Source organism: Mesoplodon densirostris, chromosome 10 (genome assembly GCF_025265405.1).
Source record: "Mesoplodon densirostris isolate mMesDen1 chromosome 10, mMesDen1 primary haplotype, whole genome shotgun sequence".
In the NCBI taxonomy this organism is placed as follows: domain Eukaryota; kingdom Metazoa; phylum Chordata; class Mammalia; order Artiodactyla; family Ziphiidae; genus Mesoplodon; species Mesoplodon densirostris.
In genome coordinates this window covers 29,055,722-29,081,856 of record NC_082670.1, presented here as the reverse complement: position 1 = coordinate 29,081,856, position 26,135 = coordinate 29,055,722, and the positions used below count along the sequence as shown (strand labels likewise).

Sequence of the window (26,135 nt, the reverse complement as noted above, 5' to 3'; positions counted from 1 at the left end):
GCTTGGCCCTGAACCCAAAGCATCATGGTGTTATGGGCAAGCAGAACACAGAAACACCACTGGGCCTCCAGTCCCTGTAATGCCCAGGGAGAGCATCTGAGTTTAAGGGAAGAAGCCCAGATGCTCAGGATTAGTATGACTTGTGTAGGGTGGGGTCAGCGGCCCAAGATTTGGGGTTGAAAGGCCACGCCCTGTCCACCTCACCTCCTCCAAACCTGAGGACTTCAGAGCTTCGGAAAGTGATGCTGGTGGGCTTGCCCCAGGCTACAAGGGACCCAGGAGGAACAGGAAGGTTCCTCCCACTCTGTGTAAGTGTGTATTTTAGAGGCCCTTCCATGCTTCTCTGCTGCCTCTGGACCACCTGATTCCAGACGGTTCAGTGTGTTCTCTTTGCCTCGGGCTCCTTCGCCCTGGTGGTGTTTGTCTGAGTTCTTCTGACTCACCGATGCCCCCGTGGAAGGTAGCACATTCCAGGGGTCATCAGTGTCACAGACGCAGGCCAACCCTGGCCTGGGAGGCACAAACCCACCAGGATTTCCCCTCTCCTTTCTCATTAATCACTGCCCGCCACACAGCACTTATCTTAAAGAGACATTTCTGGAAAGTTGGCCACAAACTGTGACAAGCAGTTCTGGGTCTTCCTCACAGCTGTTTAAGCAAACAAGACTTTTTTTTTTTTTTTTTTTTGCAGTACGCAGGCCTCTCACTGTTGTGGCCTCTCCTGTTGCGGAGCACAGGCTCCGGATGTGCAGGCCCAGCAGCCATGGCTTACAGGCCCAGCCGCTCCGCGGCATGTGGGATCTTCCCGGACCGGGGCACGAACCCGTGTCCCCTGCATCGGCAGGCGGACTCTCAACCACTGTGCCACCAGGGAAGCCCAAACAAGACTATTTTTGCCTGGCCACTCTACTGGTAATTACAGCTTCTCAGAAGTCGGGGCCTAAGTCAATGTATAAATGAATCTTTCACCTGCAAGAGAGTGAAGGCTGCTGACATCACTCAGGAGAAATGAGGTTCGTGTGGTTTTCTCTTGACCAAAGGGGCCCATGCGTCTTTATCACTGAAGATTTGGCTCTCATTTCTCCCCCTTAGTCCTGTAGCAGGTGAATATTAAAAGCTACCTGCTCTGCTTTTTTCTTGACATGTTCTCGTAGGTACCAATTTGGCAGCATCATCTGGATCTGCTGTACCTTTGTCAGGAGAGAGTCAAAGATCCTGTTCTCCCTTTAGGTTTTGAAAGGTTTGTTCACACAGAGGACAACTGCCAGAACCCCAGGCTGTGGTCTGGGGGGCAGGCATGGATGGGGGAGAGGGAGGGCAGCACTGTGGCACAGAACAATGGGCTGTGAGGCCTGGAGAAAAGAATCACTCCTACTAGCCCATCATACACCCAAACCATCAAAGTCAGCCCCATGTACAGTGATGGTAGCACCCCTCACTCAACAAACCTGCTCCGAGAATCACAGCTGCGTAAACGTCCTCTAAATGTGGTTAGAGAGAACGCAGTTTCCTTCTGCAATATATGCATAAGAAAAAGCCCCGGACCATCAAGAATCTCCTTGTATTCCCTCTGCCTGGAGCTCCCTCCTCCCTCCCTTCGTCTGTCCCATTTCTGCTCCTTCTTTCATGCCTCAACCTCAATCAATTCTTTCCTGGTCGCTCTCTGAGCCTATGTGTGCTCAGTGACCTGAGGACTCACAGAATCAAGGCATCGTGAAGTTGTTTGAGTATTTTCAAGATCATCTTGGGTAACCACTCATCAGATGCCGTGATGCCCCCTATAAACACTCCTGCTAGGTGCTTATTCAGATTGGCTTAAATACCTTGCATGACATGAAACTCACCTCCATATAAGATGGTGCAACCCACCTTTAGTTAGTTCTGTTAGAAACTTACATTTAGCCCAGACCTATCTCTCTGTAGCTCCTACCATTTTCTAAGCAGTAGCTTTGTCTTTTTCAGGCTCCCAATATGGGATGACTCTGCTTTTGATATTACAAACTTTGAATTTAACTTATGGTGCGTGCATATCCTATCATTAGAACCAGATTAAAAGTGGATAGCAGCAGTCAGCATGTTTTATGTTCTTTGTACCCAATAGGTGCTTAATAAATGTATACTAATTAAATGTTAAAAACACTTCTTGGCTAAAAAAAAAAAAAAAAAATCATGGCACGGAATCTCACAGGCAAGATCCAGAAAGATCCATGTTGAAAACTCTGACTCTTAACTATGAGCTAGGACTTGGAGCCTAGGGAGCTGGGGTAAATGCCCTCTCACCTGGGAGGCTACTGAACCCCTGGGAGCCACGCTTTGCTCATCTGTACATTAGGAGCACTATTTTCTCTGCAGAATTTGTTGTTAAGGAGTTGGGGTATGAAGACCCCTAGCAAATTGCCTGGCATATAATAGCCATTCTGAAACAGCGTGTAGAAATAATAATAGTGATCATAATAAGTGTAAAGATGATCATCTACGAAGCCATCTGCTGGTAGGTCAAGTAAACCTAATTCTCTTCCAATCAGGTCTCACTTTTGAGATAGGTAAGCCAAAAAGAAAACAAAGAAAACAACAACCCACCAGGCAGAGAGCAGCAGCCTTCTCTTCCTACTTTGCCACCACTACTGCCTGCTCAGAGCACGAAATGCCCCGAGTTATCATAAGAAAGATTAAAGCCAGGAAAATCCCCAAATCTGTTTCTCAACCTGCAGAATGCACAGCATTTCCTGAACACAGATCAAGAGAGAGCACACCCGGCCGGGCTGCAGGTCTGCGGAAAGGTCAGGATTTCCGAGCTGGCAGCTGGCAACCCAATCTGGTAGGAAGCTTGTCCTCACTGAATCTGTGAAGATGTCCTCCAGCTCGGGCTTAGGACATCCTGGGTCTCCCTTTCTCCTTCCAGCCATTCCTTTAGAAACCAAAGAAGAACCAGTGGGGACTCTTCAGCCCAGGACCCAAGACACATTCCCAGTTAAGCTCAGAAATCTGACACGGGGAACTTCATAATTGAGGCTGAGGACACATTTGCGTTACTTCCAACCTAAGAAGCCTCTTTTTAGAAAAAAAAAAACACTTTAAAATCAGTCCGTCCCGGCACTTTATTTATTTTTGGCCGCACCATGCAGCATGCGGGATCTTAATTCCCCAACCAGGGATCAAACCTGTGCCCCCTGCAGTGGAAGCACAGAGCCTTAACCACTGGACCCCCAGGGAATTCCCAAGAAACTTCTGCTTTCAGTCCCCTGTGAAGATTGCCCTTAAGACTAAATTTCCTGCTGACTGTTGTACTTCCAAAATAAGATTTTCATTCCAGCTCTGGCTTCTACTTGTGGCCTCCACCTCCCCAGTCACCCGGGTCTGTGCACTCCCAAGTATCATATAGATCATCCCTCCCTGTCACCCCCATGTCAAGTCTGTCCCCAAGTCCTTTTGACCCAATTCTCCAAATGTCTCTCACAAGCGTTCGCCATGTTCCTTTTCTAACGTCATTCCAGGTACCAGGGCCCATGACGGTCCACACTGCTGAGCATCCTTGCTGGTCTCCCGGCACTAACCTCTTCATCTAATTCCTTCAACCGTAACCATCTGGCAAGTTTTCACTTCAGATGGCTTCCACCAATGCCTTCTCTGTGCCAGCCTCTCGGCTGGTCTAGAATCCACTTCCTGGTGGAATCAGGACAGAATTCTGGAGGCTTTGACGGATGCTTATTTCCCTCTGCTCCCCAGTAGCCACTAACAAGCAGGGTCATGCTCTTCTTGCCTCTGGCCTCCGAGTTTTTGGTGAAGGTTTCTATGCTCCCACAGAGTTTTGAGATAGTTTTCCTAAAATGCTAATATTGTGGCATCCAACCTCCTGCCTTCAGTAGTTCTACAAAACCTTCTCTGTACCAGGTATATTTCAGGTTCTGTCAAATGCAATATTTTTATACATCAGTCAATTAAATTTGTTTTTAATTTTAAAAACCATTAAAACAAACAAAAACCTCAAATACCCCCCCAGATAACTATATTAACATTTAAAAAATAAGTACATAATATTATTTAATCCTCTCAACAACCCTGTACAGTAAAAATATATTTGTATATTTGTATGTGTGTATATATATATATGTGTGTGTTTGGATGTGTGTGATATATTTGTGAGACATAATATGTGGTAGAGGAAGAAGTCCATAGCTCTGAGAATAAATGTGAGTATTGATCCTACCTTTAAAGGATCAAACTTTAAAGCTCTAAAGAGTTGGTCCAGTGCCTCAAAAGGAAATTCCTTTTGAGAATTCTCTTTCTCTTGGAAACTTTGTTTGCCCCTTTCTGGCATGAAGGCTCCAGAACACGGACACTTTTGTGTGGCATCTGCTGAATGTAACCTTCCTATTGCTTTCCTAGTTTTCCTGGAGAGCGATGCTCTTAACTGCAACTTATATTCTGAGTATCTGCGGCCCAGTGCCTGGGCCTTTCCATGACCAGTTCTTACTTCAGTAATTTTGTACAAGTACCAAGTCCAATCCGTCTTCTTCAGATGATGGGTTGAGTCATTAACACTTCCAAAATGACCCTAGAGGCCCAAACCATGTATAAAAAATGGAAAACATGTTTTCATGGTGATTTTTCATCATCGTGACTGTTTTTAATGAAAGCACGTCTGGAAAAATTTTGGAATGTCAAATCCAAAGGAGTGGAAGGAGTGGAAGTGGTTTCCTCTCTGAGGGCTAACCTCTCATGCTGCCACCAAGTATCACAAATAGCTAGGCCCGGAAGTGCAGAGAGATGTTACTTTTCCAGGTGTAGGGTCACCGGCTGGTTCCGAGGCAGGTGACAGCCTGGGCCCTAGAAGAAGCTGGCAGAACCTGGAGCTGGAACTTAACTCAAGTGGTTTGATTTTAAGAAGAAAAGTCTTTCAAAATATTGAGTGGGGACATCTCTGGTCCTGTTCCTGTCATGGGGGTGGGAGGGTTCAAGGGGTTGTCGGGAGCGGGGTGGGTAGAAGTGATAATGCTTGTTTTAAAGCACAGGAAGTACAAAGTACAGTCTGTGCTGTAGATCACTTTAGGGAAGGAGAGGAGGGCGAGTGAGGATCCCATAGGGATATAAAACAAGGTTAAAATAGAAAAAATAAGGGAAGGAAGGGAGGGAGAGAGGACCAATGGTATGAACTTCCGGCGAGCATTTCAAGAGCTTAATACGATATGGTTGAATTCTCATTTCACACACAGGGCAGCAGGCGGATCTCGTTATGGCCCTGTAAGGGGCTCTACGGGACGCCTTTATCCTGCCCTCGGGGCAAGCCTGCTCCCTCTGGCAGCCTAAAGTCTCTTTTAGACCACCAGACTGAACAGACCAAGTCCCAACATGCCTGGAAAAGGATTCAGTCCCAGTGTTACAAGTGAAGAAGTTTCTAGATGGTTGGTCCAGCCACGAAGCCAGCAGACTCTTAGCAAAAAGGAACATATCCTCTGAACTCACACAGGGGCAGCTATAACGGAGACATGCCTTCTCTTTATTTGTTCACTCAACTGCTGGGACACTGGGCTACATGCCAGGTTGCAGAGAGGAAGAGGGTTCAAGGGAGCTCATGTCTCCTGGGAGTGGCAAACAGGAAGCAAAAGAATTACAATGCATTGGGATAAATGTTGGGCTATGAGAATGTATTGTGGGTAATGGGAACCCAGGAAAACAGCCCCTCCCTATCTGGGGAATTGATGGAAGACCTTCCAGGGCAGGAGCCTATGTGAATGAGTCCCCCAGACAAGCAAAGGGGGGTGGTGGGTGGGATACTGACTCTGTGAAAAGCAGCAGAAGGAGAGTGAGTGGGCAAAGCACGTAGGGTCCAGTGAGCGGATAATCAGATTTTATCTCCAAAGCAATGGGCAGCCCTTGAAGGATTTTCTGCAGGGAAATGAGAAAATCAGGTTGATGCTTTTGCAAGGTTGCTGTGGTGGGAGGAGCTGGTCCTTGGAAAATGCAGCCTCCAGATGTACCCACCTGCTCAAGGTCCCACACGAGGGAGGGGACACTGACCATCGCCATGCAGGTGTTCACAGCTCTCACCTGCCCCCAGCCCTCCAAAGGGCAGAGCCCTGTGTTTTCCAGACAGCTTCTTGGGAATTCAGTGGGAAACTGGAGTGGCAGGCAGAAAAGGACTTGGGTCTAGCGATTCAATTGATCCACAAAATAAAGTGCTGAGCGAGAGGAGATGTGGTTAAAAGAAAAAAAAAAAAAAAGAAAAAGAAAAAAGGCAAGGCTGCTGGGTTGAGAAGAGAGAAGTAGGGTTTTTGGTGGTGGCGGAGGGCAGCTGAAGGAAGGGGCCTCGGGGAAATCTTCAGGCTCTGAGGAGAGGTGATGGGAGAGGACACGAGCCTTGAATGCGCTGATAAGACCCTTTTAATGTCATTTGATAGAGAATGGAGTTCCTTTGCAGTTACTTCTAGAAATTGAACACTGAGGCGCTCAGAGACTGAATTATGTGGATCCCAGTGTTTCAAAAAGTAACAACAAATGTGATTTGATGGAATTTACTAGAAAGATGGCCAAGCAAAGGGTTACATACCGGCTCGTTTTTGCCTTACTGGGTCCTCCCCTGCTAGTTCATGTTCACGGAGAAGCTGAAAGAACATTTTAGAAAATAGTCAGTGAGTGTTAGAGACGTCTTTTCACAGTGGTTCTCTGTTCACGTGCCCCGGGATGTTCAAGCTGAGGGTAGGGCTGCAGATGCTGGGTCAGCACCTTGTGCCCCGGGGATGGCGGGCAACCGGCGATTGAAGGGTCGGGGAAATGAAATGGATTCGTCTCTGTGGTATGATCTGGGCATCGACTTTTTATAGACCAGTCTCTAGATGCAGGAGCGGAAGAAATCAGCCTATCTGAGTTTCTCAGAGTTCCTGCAGCTTGAGGCCTGTCAAGAAATATAAATGAAGCTGTCCTCCACTGTACTGAGACTTGAACCCTGAGTCATTCGCATGACCTTTTAGACGAGTCTCACGACCTCTCCTCCACATTCAGCCTGTCCCCACCCCAATATTTCTGCAGCATTAGGGCTGTTTAGATTGTGCATGCTTAGAAATTATTTTCTCCTCCTCTGGCCCTTTTTCTCCTAGATGGTTCGATGGTTGCCTTCTGAGGCAGGGGCTTTGAGAGCCAGGTCTAGAGCCAGAATGCCTGGGTACAGGCCCTTACTAGCTACGTGACCTTGAGGAAGTTACTCGTCCTCTCCAAGCCTCAGTATTCTTTTCTGTAAAAATGGAATAATAATGGTGCCAACCTCATAGAATTGTTATGAGAAATAAGCCAACCGCAATGTGGAACATAGTAAGCTCTTAATAAATGTTAGTTAGATCATATAGTACAATAACTAAGCATAAGGACTCTGCAGAAATTGAATTCAAATCCTAACTCTGCCATAAAATGGCTGTGTGACCTTGGGCAAGTTACTTAACCTCTCAGTGCCTCAGTACTCACCTAAAGTAGAGCGATAAAAATAGCTTACCTCATGAGGTTGTTGCGAGGATCAAATGATTAATCAATGTGACACACTAGAATAGTTTTGATGACAGAGTAAGTGCTATTCTGGGACAGGGCATCATGCTGTTCTGGGGGCACCATTCACATGGACCCCCCCTATTTGCATACTGCCACTTGCTTCATCTCCATAAAGCTCATCTACTGTCATCATGTGGCTTCTTTGTCTAAGAACTGACATCGATTGGCTTTGCTGCTGAGTTCACTGCCAGCTCCTTAGCTTATAACCTTACCTTGACCTGATATGGGGCTCCTAGCTCATCCCTGCCTCCAAGTGAATTTTCCTATGATGTGTTTCCCAATCCAAACTTCCTTAAGTCTCAGTAGAAGAGCCAGATAACCCCTGCCCTCCAGGGTGTGTGCTTTACCATGAATCCCATGCACCAATGAACACCACCCGAGAGAGAGAGAGCTCTGCCATCTGTCGTCTCTACCATTTTTTCCTAGTTATCTCACATTATAATGATAACAAAAATAATAATTCCTAAGACTTATTCAACACCCTGTGCCAGGCACTGTTAAGTACTTGGTGTGTGCTTATTTATTTAATCCTCATGACAATCTAAGGCGTAGATACCGTTATTATCTGCATTTCATGGATGAGAAAACACAGGCACAGAGAGGTCAAATAACTTGCCTAAGGTCACACAGCCTTGAAATGGCAGAATCAGGACTCAAACCCAGCTAGCCTGCATCCTAAGTTTGCACTTATCCACATAGGTATGGCTTCGTCTTATCAGGAGATACCCCGGAAACTGTGGGGGAACTGGGTTCCTCTCGGTGACCCAGTATCTCTTAACTAGTGCCTTTCTCTTTCTTTCTCTATTGTCTCCTCCACCCCCTCCTTCTTTTCAACGACTAGTATTCACGTCCACAGGAACTGTGGAGGGACCTAAGAGTTCACAAACATTCTTGAAGAAATGAACAGAGGAATGACGGCTGATGATTAGAATTTCCAAAGCCCAGGGTGCTGCTTCATTTGCAGTGCGATTATTTCAGGTCTACCAAAATGTGCAGAAACCAAGAAATAACAAAGTCAATGTATAGGGCTGGTTCCTGTGCGGCTTGCCCTGGAGCCTTCTCTGGCTCTGTGCCTGGGCAGAAGGAAGAGTTCTTCCGCTGCCTTGCTGCCTCCATCCTCCCTGGGGCTTGGGGGTGGGGAAGGGAAGCCACAAGGAAGCTTTCTCTGTCCACTCTTCATGGCTTGCTGCTGGGGTACTCAGCCCAGGAGAAGGTGACTACTGGTGGTCACTTTTGGGAAGCTCTCCTAAGCTGAGATTTCATTTCTCCCATTTTCCAGAGGTGCTAAAAAATTAAGGACTTGCTGCCGGCAGTTGTGGGTTAAAATCAAGGTACATTTCAATCCTCTCATGTAGAGCATTTCAAATCTTTGTGAGCATAAGGGTCACCTCCCTCCCTCCCCTAATCCGATTTAGCAGGTGTAGAATCGGGTGAAGAAAGCTGCTTTTTTAGGGGCTTTCCTGGTGGCGCAGTGGTTAAGAATCCACTTGTCAGTGCAGGGGACACAGGTTCGAGCCCTGCTCTGGGAAGATCCCACATGCCACGGAACAACGAAGCCCGTGTGCCACAACTACTGAGCCCACGTGCTACAACGACTGAAGCTCGCTCGCCTAGAGCCCGTATTCCACAATAAGAAGTCCGCGCACCACAACAAAGAGTAGCCCCCGCTTGCCACAACTAGAGAAAGCCCGCGAGCAGCAACGAAGACCCAACGCAGCCAAAAATAAATACATAAATTAATTAATTTTTTAAAAATTACCATACGATCCATTTGATGGATAAATGGATCAACAAAGTAGGATGTACATACAATGGATCCATATTCAGACTTAAGAAAGGAAGGGGGCCTCCCTGGTGGCGCAGTGGTTAAGAGTCCGCCTGCCGATGCAGGGGATACGGGTTCGTGCCCCGGTCTGGGAGGATCCCATATGCCGCAGAGCGGCTGGGCCCGTGAGCCATGGCCGCTGGGCCTGCGCATCCGGAGCCTGTGCTCCGCAACGGGAGAGGCCACAACAGTGAGAGGCCCGCATACCGCAAAAAAAAAAAAAGAAAGGAAGGAAATTCTGATGCATACTACAACATAGATATATTTTTAGGACATTATTCTAAGTGAAATAAGGCAGTCGTGAAAAGACAAATACTATATGATTCCACTTGTATGAGGTACTTGGAGTAGCCAAAATCATGGAGACAGAAAGTAGAACAGTGAGTTCCAGGAACTCGGGGGTGCAGAGCTAGGGAGGTATTGTTTACTGGATACAGAGTTTCAGTTTTGCAAGATGGTTCTGCAGATTGGCTGCACGAAAATGTGAATATATTTAACACTACTAAACTATACACTTAAAAATGGTGAAGATGGTAAATTTTGTATTTACCACAGTTTTTTTTAAAAGCTCATCACCCCATGATGCTTTTAAAATGGTAGAAGTGGGAGCTGAGTGGCAGCTTAGGGCGGCATGAGCTGATAAGGCAGGTTCAAGGGCACCTCTCCAATGGAGGTCTTCAGCCTCTAGGTTGGATGAAGATATTATATCTTGAAGGCAGATCTAGGCGGGACAGTTGGGGCCTTTTGGCATGGTGGTGGGAGCTTTCAGGAAGACAAATTTAAAGTTCCACCAGCAGTCCTGGGAGGCCTATCCCCTGATCAGCCTATCCCCTGATCAGCCTGGGCCACGAGGCAGATGGAGGGGCTTTGTTAAGGATGCTGTGATGAAGGCCGAGCTGGCACAGTGGGAGGGCACTGCTGCAGCTAGGAACACTGGGAAACTCTGGAACAGAGGTAAGGCTGACCCCATTGCTGAGATCACTTCAGGCTCCAGCTTCCTCCCCACATGCTTGGGGTAAGTAGAGCTCTGTACTGACCGTGCAAACTCACAGGAAAAGTAATGTTTCCCTCCTCTATTTTTAAGAGCAAGCTGCTGCATATGATTGCATGGGCTGTATCTCGCATATCGGAGTTTGGAAGAAGACATACAAAGTATACCTCCCAAGTCATGAGAGAAATAAAAAAGACAAAACCTAGGTCCAAACAAAGAAAGACACAAAAACAGAAGAGAGGAAGGAAATGCATAAACTCATAAAAAAACATCCTGAAAGTAAGAGCAAGCATTTTAAATATGACATCAAATGTGAATAAATTATACTCCTCAAATCACAGTCAGATTAAAAAAAAAGAACCTCAAACATTCCTTGTTTATAAGAGAACTAGTAAAACAAAGGAATATACTGAAAGCTAAACAAAAAATAAAGAACAAAGATCAGGCAAACACAAATAAAAAACAGAACTGACCATTGGAATATAAGACAAAGAATTAAAATTGAAAAGTATCAAGCAGGGCAAAAAGAGACAATTTATCATGGTAAAATCTACCAGTGAAGCTCTAACAATAGTGACAGACTGGATAAAGTAGCACTAAAGTATCTTTTCAAAAAGTCAGTAGAAAAAAATACTATTACAAGAAGAGAAATCATAATAGCAAACACAGATAGAGCCTTTTTTTTTTTTTCTTTTTGCAGTACGCAGGCCTCTCACCGTGTGGCCTCTCCCATTGTGGAGCACAGGCTCTGGACGCACAGGCTCCAGACGCACAGGCTCAGCGGTCATGGCTCACGGGCCCAGCCACTCCACGGAATGTGGGATCTTCCCGGACCGGGGCACGAACCCGTGTCCCCTGCATCGGCAGGCAGACTCTCAATGACTGCGCCACCAGGGAAGCCCTGATAGAGCCTTTTAAAAAATGTATCAGGCACAGGGAGTTTACTGGGTCAGTGGATGGAGGGTGGTCAGGACTCATATTTCTTTTCTTTTTTTCTGAATGACTGTTGGAGAAAATCTCATGTAACCTGTGTGAGTCAGTCGTGAGTGTTTCTGCTTCTGGAGGAATACGTCTGTGACTATATTCGAGTGTATCAGATAGAGAGACCCTGCATTTTACCCTCTCCAGAGAATAAACTTCCAGACTTCTGTCCGGGTGGAGGAAGGGCAGCTTGCCCAAGTTCATGGCACGGGAGAGGGGATATAGGGACCCAACCACTTTTCACACATCCTTCAACCAGTGTCCTTGTATCAGCATTCTCTTCATACTCCACTTTCAGAGGGTTTCATCAATTCTTGGACATTTTGATGAATATTAAGCTAGCTTTCTCCACTGTTGGCTTAAGATTCAACTTTCTTGAGTTTTCCAATTTAACTGACAGTTGACTATTTGTCTACTTGTCTCCAAAATTCTGTTTTATAATTTCCTTTTCTGCTCCATCATTATAATTTTACTTTTATTGATGCTGCAGTCAGATTTTAAGAGGACTGCGTTCAACATTATTTTCTTGACCAAGCATATTCCTGGCTCTGCTCACTGCTGCTGAAAAGATTTATTGCAAAAATAAAAACTATATTATCGGGACTATGGGAGGGCTCACACCAAAGAGTACTTCCCAGAAATTCTGCTGCCAGTGACATGTCCCTGCAGGGAGCCACAGCCACCCCCTGCCTCTGCAGGAGACCCTTCAACACTAGCAGCTGTGTGACTGCCTGAAACACAGATGGGAAGTAGAGCTGTGGGAAATCAGAAGAATTAAAAACTGTGTGTCTGACAGGGTCTTGGTGCTCTGGCCAGGTGTCAGGCCTGAGCCTCTGATGTGGGAGAGCCGAGTTCAGGACATTGGTCCACCAGGGACCTCCTGGCCCCACGTAATATCAATTGTCCAGAGCTCTCCCAGAGATCTCCATCTCAATGTTAAGACCCAGCTCCAATCAGCGACCAGCAAGCTCCAGTGCTGGACTCCCCATGCCAAACAACTGGCAAGACAAGAACACAACCCCACCCATTAGCAGAGAAGCTGCCTAAAATAATACTCAGTTCACAAACACCCCAAAACACACCATCAGATGTGGTCCTGCCCACCAGAAAGACAAGATCCAGCCTCATCCACTAGAACACAAGCACCAGTCCCCTCCACCAGGAAGCCTACACAAGCCACTAAACCAACCTTAGCCACTGGGGGCAGACACCAAAAACAATAGGAAATACGAACCTGCAGCCTGTGAAAAGGAGACCCCAAACACAGTAAGTTAAGCAAAATGAGAAGACATAGAAATACGCAGCAGATGAAGGAGCAAGGTAAAAACCCACCACACCAAACAAATGAAGAGGAAATAGGCAGTGTACCTGAAAAAGAATTCAGAGTAATTATAGTAAAGATGATCCAAAATCTTGGAAACAGAATGGAGAAAATACAAGAAACATTTAACAAGGACCTAGAAGAACTAAAGAGCAAACAAACAATAATGAAAACCACAGTAAATGAAATTAAAAATTCTCTAGAAGGAATCAATAGCAGAATAACTGAGGCAGAAGGATGGATAAGTGACCTGGAAGATAAAATAGTGGAAATAACTACCACAGAGCAGAATAAAGAAAAAAGAATGAAAAGAATTTTAGACAACGTTAAATGCACCGACATTCAAATTATAGGAGTCTCAGAAGAAGAAGAGAAAAAGAAAAGAACTGAGAAAATATTTGAAGAGATTATAGTTGAAAACGTCCCTAATATGGGAAAGGAAATAAGTCCAGGAAGCTCAGAGAGTCCCATACAGGATAAATCCAAGGAGAAACACTCCAAGACACATATTAATCAAACTATCAAAAATTAAATACAAGGAAAACTATTAAAAGCAGCAAGGGAAAAGCAACAAATAACGTACAAGAGAATCCCCATAAGGTTAACAGCGGATCTTTCAGCAGAAACTCTGCAAGCCAGAAGGGACTGGCAGGACATATTTAAAGTGATGAAAGGGAAGAAACTACAACCAAGATTACTCTACCCAGCAAGGATCTCATTCAGATTTGATGGATAAATTAAAACCTTTACAGGCAAGCAAAAGCTAAGAGAATTTAGCATCACCAAACCAGCTTTACAACAAATGCTAAAGGAACTTCTCTAGGCAGGAAATACAAGAGGAGGAAAAGACCTACAATAAAAAAAACAAAACAATTAAGAAAATGATAATAGGAACATACATATCGATAATTACCTTAAATGTAAATGGATTAAATGCTTCAACCAAAAGACTTAGACTGGCTGAATGGATACAAAAATAAGACCTGCATATATACTGTCTACAAGAGACCCACTTCAGACCTAGGGACACATACAGACTGAAAGCAAGGGGACAGAAAAAGATATTCCATGCAAATGGAAATCAAAAGAAAGCTGGAGTAGCAATTTTCATGTCAGACAGAACAGACTTTAAAATAAAGACTATTACAAGAGACAAGAAGGACACTACACAAGGATCAAGGGATCAATCCAAGAAGAAGATATAACAATTGTAAATATTTATGCACCCAACATAGGAGCACCTCAATACATAAGGCACATACTAACAGCCATAAAAGGGGAAATTGACAGAAACACAAAAATAGTAGGGGACTTTAACACCCCACTTTTACCAATGGACAGATCATCCAAAATAAAAATAAATAAGGAAACACAAGCTTTAAATGACACATTAAACAAGATGGACTTAATTGATATTTATAGGACATTCCATCCAAAAACAACAGAATACACTTTCTTCTCAAGTGTTCATGGAACATTCTCCAGGATAGATCATACCTTGGGTCACAAATCAACCCTTGCTAAATTTAAGAAAATTGAAATTGTATCAAGTATCTTTTCTGACCACAACGCTATGAGACTAGATACCAATTACAGGAAAAAAAACTGTAAAATATACAAACCCATGGAGGCTAAACAATACATTATGAAATAACCAAGAGATCAATGAAGAAATCAAAGAGGAAAACAAAACGTACCTAGAAACAAATGACAATGAAAACACGATAACCCAAAACCTATGGGATGCATCAAAAGCAGTTCTAAGAGGGAAGTTTATAGCAGTACAATCCTACCTTAAGAAACAAGAAACAACTCAAATAAACAACCTAACATTACAACTAAAGCAATCAGAGAAAAAAGAACAACAAAAAAAAAACCCCCAAAGTTAGCAGAAGGAAAGAAATCACTAAGATCAGAGCAGAAATAAATGAAAAAGAAATGAAGAAAACAATAGCAAAGATCAATCAAACTAAAAGCTGGTTCTTTGAGAAGATAAAGAAAATTGAAAAACCATTAGCCAGACTCATCAAGACAAAAAGGGAGGACTCAAATCAACAGAATTAGAAATTAAAAAGGAGAACTAACAACTGACACTGCAGAAATACAAAGGATCATGAGAGATTACTACAAGCAACTATATGCCAAAAAAATGGACAACCTGGAAGAAATGGACAAATTCTTAGAAAAGCAAAACCTTCCGAGACTCAACCAGGAAGAAACAGAAAATATAATCACAAGAAATGAACTTGAGACTGTGATTAAAAATCTTCCAACAAACAAAAGTCCAGGACCAGATGGCTTCACAGGCAAATTCTATCAAATATTTAGAGAAGAGCAAACACCTATCCTTTTCAAACTCTTCCAAAATATAGCAGAGGGAGGAACACTCCCAAACTCATTCTACGAGGTCACTATCACCCTGATACCAAAACCAGACAAAGATGTCACAAAAAAAGAAAACCACAGGCCAATATCACTGATGAAAATAATGCAAAAATCCTCAACAAAATACTGGCAAACAGAATCCAACAGCACATAAAAAGGATAATACACCATGATCAAGTCGGGTTTATCCCAGGAATGCAGGAATTCTTCAATATATGCAAATCAATCAATGTGATACACCATATTAACAAATTGAAGGAGAAAAACCATATGATCATCTCAATAGATGCAGAAAAAGCTTTTGACAAAATTCAACACCAATTTATGATAAAAACTCTCCGGAAAGTAGGCATAGAGGGAACTTACCTTAATATAATAAAGGCCATATATAACAAACACACAGCCAACATCATTCTCAATGGTGAAAAACTGAAACCATTTCCACTAAGATCAGGAACAAGACAAGGTTGCCCACTCTCACCACTATTATTCAACATACTTTTGGAAGTTTTAACTCCAGCAATCAGAGAAGAAAAAGAAATAAAAGGAATACAAATTGGAAAAGAACAAGTAAAACTGTCACTGTTTGCAGATGACATGATACTATACATAGAGAATTCTAAAGATGTTACCAGAAAACTCCTAGAGCTAATCAATGAATCTGGTAAAGTAGCAGGGTACAAAAGTAATGCACAGGAATCTCTTGCATTCCTATACACTAATGATGAAAAATCTGAAAGAGAAATTAAGGAAACATGTCCATTTAATATTGCAACAACAACAACAAAATACCTAGAAATAAACCTATCTAAGGAGACAAAAGACCTGTATGCAGAAAACTGTAAGACACTAATGAAAGAAATTAAAGATGATAGAGGGCTTCCCTGGTGGGGCAGTGATTAGGAATCTGCCTGCCAATGCAGGGGACACAGGTTCGAGCCCTTTTCTGGGAAGATCCCACATGCCGTGGAGCAACTAAGCCTGTGTGCCACAACTACTGAGCCTGCACTCTAGAGCCCATGGGCCACAACAACTGAAGCCCACGTGCCTAGAGCCTGTGCTCTGCAACAAGAGAAGCCACAGCAATGAGAAGCCTGCACACTGCAACGAAGACCCAACACACCCAAAAATAGATAAATTTATAAAAATAAATAAATAAATAAATAAAGATGATAGAGACAGATGGAGAGATATACCATGTTCTTGGATTGGAAGAATCAACATTGTGAAAATGACTCTACTACCCAAGCAATCTACAGATTCAAAGCAATCCCTGTCAAACTACCAATGTCATTTTTCACAGAACTAGAACAAAACATTTCACAATTTGTATGGAAACCCAAAAGACCCCGAATAGCCAAAACAATTTTGAGAAAGAAAAACGGAGCTGGAGGAATCAGGCTCCCTGACTTCAGACTATACTACAAAGCTACAGTAATCAAGACAGTATGGTACTGGCACAAAAACAGAAATATAGATCAATGGAACAGGATAGAAAGCCCAGAGATAAACCCACACACATATGGTCACCTTATCTTTGATAAAGGAGGCAAGAATATACAATGGAGAAAAGACAGCCTCTTCAACAAGTGGTTCTGGGAAAACTGGACAGCTACATGTAAAAGAATGAAATTAGAACACTTCCTAACACCATACACAAAAATAAACTCAAAATGGATTAAAGACCTAAATGTAAGGTCAGACACTATATGACTCTTAGAGGAAAACATAGGCAGAACACTCCATGACATAAATCACAGCAAGATCCTTTTTGATCCACCTCCTAGAGAAATGGAAATAAAAACAAAAATAAACAAATGGGACTTAATGAAACTTAAAAGCTTTTGCACAGCAAAGGAAACCATAAATCAGACAGACGAAAAGACAACCCTCAGAATGGGAGAAAACAGTTGCAAATGAAGCAGCTGACAAAGGGTTAGTCTCCAAAATATACAAGCAGCTCATGCAGCTCTATATCAAAAAAACAAATAACCCAATCCGAAAATGGCAGAAGACCTAAATAGACATTTCTCAAAAGAAGATAGACAGATTGCCAACAAACACACGAAAGGATGCTCAACATCACTAATCATTAGAGAAATGCAAATCAAAATTACAATGAGGTATCACCTCACACTGGTCAGAATGGCCATCATCAAAAAAATCTACAAAAAAAAAAATCTACAAACAATAAATGCTGTAGAGGGTGTGGAGAAAAGAGAACTCTCTTGCACTGCTGATGGGAATGTAAATTGATACAGCCACTATGGAGGTTCCTTAAAAAACTAAAAATAGAACTACCATATGACCCAGCAATCCCACTACTGGGCATATACCCTGAGAAAACCATAATTCAAAAAGAGTCATGTACCACAATGTTTGTTGCAGCACTATTTACAATAGCCAGGACATGGAGGAAACCTAAGTGTCCATCGACAGGTAAATGGATAAAGAAGATGTGGCACATATACACAATGGAATATTACTCAGCCATAGAATGAAATGAAATTGAGTTATTTATAGTGAGGTGGATGGACCTAGAGTCTGTCATACAGAGTGAAGTAAGTCAGAAAGAGAAAAAAAAATACCATATACTAACACATATATATGGAATTTAAAAATAAATGGTTCTGAAAAAACTGGGGCAGGACAGGAATAAAGATGCAGACATACAGAATAGAGTTGAGGACACAGGGAGGGGGAAGGGTAAGCTGGGATGAAGTGAGAGAGTGGCATGAATGTAAAATAGCTAGCTAGCGGGAAGCAGTCGCATAGCACAGGGAGATCAGCTCGGTGCTTTGTGACCACCTAGAGGGGTGGTATAGGGAGGGGATATGGGGTATATGTGCACATATAGCTGATTTACTTTGTTGTACGGCAGAAACTAACACAATATTGTAAAGCAATTATACTCCAATAAAGATGTGAAAAAATGTATCAGGCACAGTTCTAAGGCATCTTATAAATATTAACTAATTTAATTCTCATAGAGATCAGTAAATAAATACTCTTATTTTCATCATTTTACAGATGAGAAAACTGAGACACAGAGAGAATCACATCAGTCTCATGAGATTTCATAACCAGTAACACGCCCTGTCTCTGGTGCATGGAGTAGCCCAAGGAAAGAAGATCCCAAGGATTCCCACAAGGAACAAGGGGGTACTTATCCCTCTTGAGTTAAGCTAAACTCCCATTAACTTCACAAAGGCAAACGACCTGGCTAATTTGTTAGCAAAAAGCTTGGATGATATCTATGGCCCTTTCAACTATATCAGTCTGTGATTATAACACAGACACAAATTAACACCTTTTGAAATGTGTTCTAGTTTGATGCTCATGTTCAAGTGAATACTTTGAGAACATAGGTCCTGCTCAGTCCTCAAAATCTGCTTTATAGGTGGTGTTGTCCGTTTCACAGTGTGGAGCTTCAGGCCTAGAAGTGGCAAATGTTTAAGGAGGGAAGCCAGGAGGATGTTCCCTTGACACTACCACTGATTTCAGAGTGTGGCAAGTTGTAGCCCAGTAGATACCTTAACATCCATTTATGTTCACCACCCCCTCCCACCATTTGTGACATTTTCTCAAAGACCTTAAACATTTGTTTAAAGCAATTTCCGTCTGTGACATTCCCAGGAAGTCAGAAAAATGTGACAGGGAAAATACAGCAGACATGGATTTACTCACCGAAGGATAAACAATAGACTCTAAATTCAAGTTCAGTGTAGCTTGGGAAGAAAACATCATAATAACCATGAAGCACAAAGTGGTTCTCCTTGGGGATTTCATGTCTTCAAGTTTGAGTTGCCTTGCCTGAAATGGAAATAGGATGGTTTAGAGATACAGTAATTCATGTATCAAACACAGAAAGCACTAGCAAACCCTGTCTCAACGTTTGCACTACAAAAGGACCTTTTCAGTGAAGGGGAGAAAGGAAAGAGCATAAATACATCAACTGTAGAGAACAGTGTCTGCTCCAGACCCCGGGTGAGGGAAGGAGGATGTTGGGAAGGATGGGGGTTGGGAGGGCTGGGGATGGTACCTGCCAACAGGACAAAGATGGCAGATGTTTGGGTACCTTTCCTAGAGACATAGAGAAGGAGAGAGAGAAGAAAGGAGAAAGAGGAAAGAGAGGGAAAGCAAGAAAAAGGGAAAGACTACTCAGTACAAAATACTTTTAACCGTGGGGGTCAGTACATAGCATGTGAACAAAAGGATTCAGAGAACAGTACTTTCCTTTGCTATGTGCAACACAGTCTGATATTTTCAATCCTATTCTATTATCTTACACTATTTTTTTCTTTTAATTCTGGTAGTAAACCATTACATTGACTTTATGACCCACATTAATGAGCTATGACCCACTAGTATGAAAAATCCTGGACTCAGTCATAAAAATACAAGTTGTATTTTAGAGATTTTTAGAGTGTATAATATGGAATATTGATATATATCTCAATATATTGATTTTTTATAGCTATCTCTTTACAATGCTAGTAATGAAAACAAAGTTTTTCAGCGACCAGATTAATCATTGTTGCATTTGAAAGTTAGAGTATCGCGTGGAATAATCCCACCTCTCATGGGTCTGAGGACCACAACAAACTACTTTGTGTAGATTCCTTTCCTTACTGACATTTTTACGTCCATGTGTTTTTGTGAAAAGAATACTTGACTAAGGAGATATGGGTTAGGATCCAGGATGACTACAAACTAATTGCATCCTTGACACTTCTCTGCATCCAGTTTGCTCATCTATGAAATGGGGATACTTAGATCTCCTCTAATTCTCTCACAGACTTCTCTGAGGCTCAGATGTGACTAAAAGCTATGCAGAGCTCCAGGGATGCTGGCTGCAATGGTTTCACCCTGACCTTAGTGGAATCCAGAGGGCCGCCATCAAGGACAGCCCTTGGTCCAGGCATTGCCGGGGACACCAGGGGACCTGGCCAGGATAACACACGGAGAGATAGCCAAGACTTACATGCCAGGGAGGATTGTGTTTCAATCACCAGCTGTCGCTGCCTCCTTTTCCTCTTCCCCAGTGGAAAAGAAGGAAGGATAAGGCCCTGGAAAACTGACTCAATTTGCAGATCTGGCAATCAAATACATTTTTAAAATTCTACAACTCAACAGCTTTTGGAAAACGCTTTGCAATTTAGGTTACAGAAATAGATATTTAAGACCAGATCCATCTACTGCAGGGAAAGCATAACCACTCATTCCTTGTTGAAGGGAGTAGGCTTTTGTGAGTGTGGAGCAGGCTGATTTAGCCTGGGGATAACAACTGTTTTGGCGATGAATCGGGTATTTTGGAGGGAATTTAATCTTTTTAGGCATTGACTTAGTGCACTGTACTGGCTGGGTCCATTTTGAGGCAGTTAATCAAGGAGACCAGAGTTAGTAACTGAATAGTTAATGAGCCTCCCTTAGTACATTCAAGCTGACTCCACATCTTTTTTTTCTTTTTTTCTTTTTCTTTTTTGCGGTACGCAGGCCTCTCCCATTGCGGAGCACAGGCTCCGGATGTACAGGCTCAGTGGCCATGGCTCACGGGCCCAGCCGCTCCATGGCATGTGGGATCCTCCCGGACCAGGGCACGAACCCGTGTCCCCTGCATCGGCAGGCGGACTCTCAATCGCTGAGCCACCAGGGAAGCCCTGACTCCACATCTTTCTCTCGTTTCCCAATGTTGGTCTTTGTCAGAGTTAGCAAGGATTATCTTGGTCATGATAATGACCAAATAAATGGTCACAACCTAAATGGTCATGTCTGGTCCTTTTGTATAATAGCCACTGGCCAATACTGTCCGCTGTCCCCATCTTCCCCCAGCCTCCCTGGACATAGTTCTTGATGAAATTGACATCCTTTTCTCTGTTGACCTATTTTGTAGCCACAAAATCAGAATTCAGTAGAAATACAGATGTAGGAAGGACTGCACTGTGGGGAGGGGATGTTCTCTGGATACAGAAGAAAGATAACAGCTACATACAGTCATCAGTTACATGGTAAGGGTGAAGGGTGGGTCCTCCACTTGAAGGAAGAAGGCCATCAGTTTGAGGGAGAGGTAGTATTAAAAATATTTGACAACCAATATGGCGCGAGCCTGACCAATCTGAACAGTGATACCAGCTGAAGATCAATTCAGTTTTTAGGGCTCCTGCTATGTTTGGGGAGAGCCTTCTGACGACACACTATTCTCACCTATATCAATAACGTCTCAGTAACCGTCCAGCTGTTCTCATCAGTGAGGAAGCTAGTGGAGGCTGTTTAACTTGGCTAACGGGGAAGAGAATCCAAATCCATGCAACGAAAAGCCCAGAGTAGCACCCCATGTCAAGGCAATATATCTTCAGTAGGGCCCCTTTCATTGTAAATCCCTGAGAAGTTTATATTTATTCCAAATTCCTGGAGTAAATGGCAGACCACAGCTAAGAAACTCAGAGACAAGCAGAGGCAGAAATGGAAAGAAATATATCTGATGTCATTTCCAATTTCTTTCTCCTTTTAAATTATAAATTCTGGACACTGTCTATAAAACTCACCAACCTATATGAGCCTGCTGTTATCTTAGAAAAAGCTGGGAGATATGACCTCATGCTTAGTAGTCACCCTGGGGTGATGAGCAACTTCCTGGTTCCTCAGACTCTGTTTTCCTGTCTGTGAAGTTAGAAGAGAGGGGGAGGGAAATCAAGCACCCTGACATCATAAGCCTCATATGCCGAGAAGAAGTCGCCAGGATTCTCAGCATCACTGCAGTTGGAGGAGGAGGGTCTGGGTTCCTTGGAGCAGTCTTTAACAACATTCTCTTTTGGAAGGATGTGCACCAGAAACATTCATTGTGAAACTGACCTGAAACACATCAGGGAACAGTTCTCCCAAATCTTCTAAACAACCAGTGCTTCAGATCAACTGGTCTCCGGGAAACCCTTCATCAGCCCTGAGCTGCCGCAATTTGATCGAGGGGGTGGGTGCAGGGGTCAAGAGGCTTGTACTCCTTTTGCAAATTTAGAAGCCTGTTCTTGAAATGGCCACATCTGTGTGGTCTGATGACCCAATGTCATCATCAATTTATGATTCCAAGCTCCGTATAAATAGAGCAATCATGAGACTCGTTCTGGGAATGATTTCCTAAGCTCTACACAGCTCTGCCCTCCTGTGCTCTCTGGTGTTCTCGGCCCCTCTCCCCTGGGGACCCCAGCCTTGATACTCTCCTTGGCTCCCCCTGGGGAGAAGGAAGGCAAGAGGTGAAAGCAAGCCCACATTTGATCAGCCTCTGCCCAGGTGCCTCGTCCTTCCTCCAGTCCAGGGCTCTGCTCCTGGCTTGGTCCCTGAGCACAGCCCCTCCCCTTAACATTGCCTGGGTACCACCACCCTGGAAGGAAGTTCCCTGGAGCATGTGAGCATCATCTGCTTAAATGGTTCTTATCCCTGGCTGCACATCAGAACAAGCACCTGGGGAATTTCTCTTTTTTTTTTTTCCTCTTTTCATTTGTTTATTGGTTGTTTTAATATCATGCCAGACCAACTGAATTAGCATTTCTGGCAGGGTAGGGAGCTGAGCGTCTGGATCTGTCCCAGCTGTTTCTGATGCAGAGGGAGGTTTGAGGTCTGCAGGTCCACGTTTTCAGCATCCCATTGCTCTATCCACACTCCTGTCACTTTCCATCACCAGCCTATGGTCCTCTGTCTACTAAAGAAACTACATAGAAACAGAATCTTAAGGGGGATGCATTTAGGAGGCAGTCAATCAATGGTGGATGAATGATGGTTTCATGGGAGTATGGACTCAAATGTGATCTACCCAATAGTTTTTGATGCAATTAAGCAGCCAAGTCTGTTATTTGAGGTTGTATTATATATCTCACATAGCATCAATCATGGTGCACAATTACGAACCAACAAACATTGAGAACTTTCTGTAGGCCTAAATTCGTGCTATGCATTCATGAATTGACATGAGTCATGGTCCTTGCCCCTAAGAAGTTCTCAATCTCATCGGGAAGGCATGCAAACAGAGACTGGAAGAAAAAATGTAAGTTTAAAAATGCTATTTACTAAATGCCTACTAGGTACCAGGCACAGCCCTCAGTGCAATTGATATGTTCATTCACTTAATTTGCCTCTCACAATAAACCTGTGAGGTAGGTGTTTTAATCCTAATTCATAGATGAGAATGTGAAGGCTCTCAGAGAGGTTACCGAACTGACCCAGACCACCCAGCTAGTAAGTAACAGAATGAGAATTGCCCCCAACTTGGCCTGTCTCCAAAGTGAGCTGCAGTGTGAAGGGATGAGATGACTGGAGGAAGTTGGACAGGGGGAAGTTGGGTGAGTTTGGGAGTGACTGAGGTCTCCAGCCAGACCCTGAAGGATGGGTAATGTTTTCATGTAAAACAGGGCAAGAAAAGAGAATCCCAGGCAAAGGAGAAGAGCATAAGCAGAGGCCCTTGTCTCCGTTTAAAGGGAATAAAGCAGCCCAAAGGGCGATGTTTAGCCGTCCCTTGAATTCCTTGTGGACGTTGCCTTGGTCAGCTTGTCCAACCACTGTGATGAAGGTTCAGCTACGGTCCCTGGGAGTGCATTGCTCTCCTGAGCAATCACCATCAACAGAGAAGGCAGAGCTGGTTTTTGCTCTGACTTGGAAAGAAAATGAATGTAATGACATTAGGGGTCCAGTGATTCTCTCCTTCCTATAATAGACTGTAGTGGAAAGAGCACTAGCTTTGATGCAAAACAGGTCTATGTTCTGATTCCAGCTCCATCACTTAGTAACTGTTGGTGAGACACTTAACCCCATGGAGCCTCAGTTTCCTGATGTGAATAATGGGGATCACAGTACCCGCTTTGCAGCATTGTTGTAAAGATTAGAGATCGTGCCCACAAAGCACAAAAAAGTCTGGTCACAGCTGAATTTGTTAAGGGATGAGGTGTGTCCTCCAAAATTAATATGTTGAATTCCAACCCCCCAGCAGCTCGGAATGTGACCTTATTTGGAGACAGGGTCTTTAAAGAGGTCATTGCATCAAAATGAGGTCATAGGGGTGGGGCCCTAATCCAATATGACCGGTGACCATATAAGAGGAGATTAGGACACAGACCCACGCAGAGGAATGACCACATGAAGACACCAGAGGAAGACAGCATCTACAAACCAAGGAGAGAGGCTTCTAAAGAAACCAATTCTGCCAACACCTTGATTTCAGACCTCCAAGCTCCAGAATTGTGAGAAAATAAATTTCTGTTGTTTAAGCTACCCAATCTGCAGGACTTTATTACAGTGCTCCTAGCAAACTAATATAGAATTCAATAAAAATGATACCTCTTTTTATTTTTTATCACTCAAAAAGTGTGAGTGTGGCCCTGTGGTCTGCTGCCCAGTATTTACTATTTATTCTGGGAATGTTTTTATGAAAATTGAAAAATGGATTATTGGTGTGTCTGAATAGAGCATAAAACATACACAGTTTAAAACTGAAAGACAAATGAGAAGTCATCTCTAGTTCAAGCACTCTTGCCAGCCCTCTACAAACACACACACACATGCACACACACACCCCTCTTAGTTTTTTAGATGAGAAAACTAGGGCCTGGCAAGGGCTCTGTGTCTCAAAGGCAGCTAGGGGTCGAGTCAGTCAGGACTGAAGAGCTCAACCAAGGATTCTTAAAATTCTATCAATAGATAATAATGTTGTCCTACAGTCAGACAAGTTGTTTGTGATAGGATGGTGGAGAATAATTATCAGCAATGATGATGGTGATGATGCTGATGGTGATGCTGCTGCTGATGGTGATGCTGATGATGATAGATCCCTGTCATTTACTGGATCTGTTTCAGGCATGGCGCTAAGCTCTCTCCAAGGATTATGTCATTTAACCCTCTCCATGATCCTATGATACCACTAAATTATGCCTAATTACTCCATATTCAAAAATGGAAATGGAAGGTTAGAAGGATGAGTAGCTCACCAAGATTGCACAGTTGATATGTGGTAGTGACAAAATTATAAATTTTGCAATCTATTGCATTGGGAAAAGATACCATTTGGCCTATGAGATCTTCTCAGTGGGATATCAATAAGAATAAATGAAAAACTTTCTCTATATGGACCTTAGACCAGGCAACTGAATTCTAGCCTCACTTTGGCACTGATTGGTTCGTGAACTGGGGCAAGTCACTTCACCTCTCTGAGTCTCAGTTTTCTTTTCAGCAAAGCCAGAGAGCTGATGGCCCCTGGTGATTTCAAATTTGGGGCAGAGGAATTGGCCTGTGAAGGTGCCAAAATTTCTCACAATTATTTCAAATCCATTGTAACCACACTTAGGCTTCTGAGCCTAACTATCTCTTGCACTTATCTCTCACATCTCTGGTTGACTACACAGTCCAGGCCTTCACTGCCCCTCACATGCACCACTGCGATGGCTGGATTCTTTTCCTCTCTGCCCATCACCTATGTAGATGCAAGATTGACCTTCTGGAAGCGCTCTTCTCATGTGTTACCTCTGTTCAGCTCCCAGCTGCCTTCGGAACAAAGGCAATGGCTTTTGCTGATGCTGAAGGCCCTCATGACCTGGAGCTGGCTTATTTAATAAGCACCTATCATATTTTCACTACTGTAGCTGGTTGCTTTTTCATAATTTAAAATAGTGCAAGAGATTTCCCAGTGTTCATGCAAAAGTAATAATATGAACATTAATCTTTGAGACTAATCCTGGAGTGGGAAAGGGTAGTTATTATGGTCAAACTATTTTTCAGTGTTTGGCAAAACCAAAGTAATCCTGTCATCATTTACTTGGTTTCCTGATCTTCCTTTTTTTCCTGTCCCTTCGACTCAACATAATCACCACATATTCAAATTCTATCCACTCTTTAATGCTCAGGCAAATGACTGCCTCCTGGTTGGAGATTCCCTGCTCTGCTCAGCTATAAATGGGAGGTCAGGACTTGTGAATGTGGTGGGCACATAAAACTCAAGATATTTGGTTAAAAAGTGGAGGAGAGAGAGTAGCGATTCTTCCCATAGGTAAACTGCTTGGTTTCTGTGTCATACACAGATGGTGATGTTATATGCATGGTTTTCTTTTTAAGAAAGGAAG

General features: G+C 43.4%; 1 protein-coding gene across 1 annotated transcript in view; it reads right to left on the bottom strand.

Annotated features, from left to right (window-relative positions):
* ADGRF5 (adhesion G protein-coupled receptor F5) overlaps positions 1–26,135 on the bottom strand; it is a 112,781-nt gene that overhangs the window by 41,655 nt on the left and 44,991 nt on the right. Inside the window, exons 2-3 of the mRNA XM_060109573.1 lie at positions 18,727–18,852; positions 6,548–6,602 (exon numbers count right to left, since the gene is read on the bottom strand). Of these exons, the coding sequence (XP_059965556.1) occupies positions 6,548–6,602; positions 18,727–18,828 (157 nt within the window). The 5' untranslated portion in view covers positions 18,829–18,852. The remainder of the gene's footprint in view (positions 1–6,547; positions 6,603–18,726; positions 18,853–26,135) is intronic.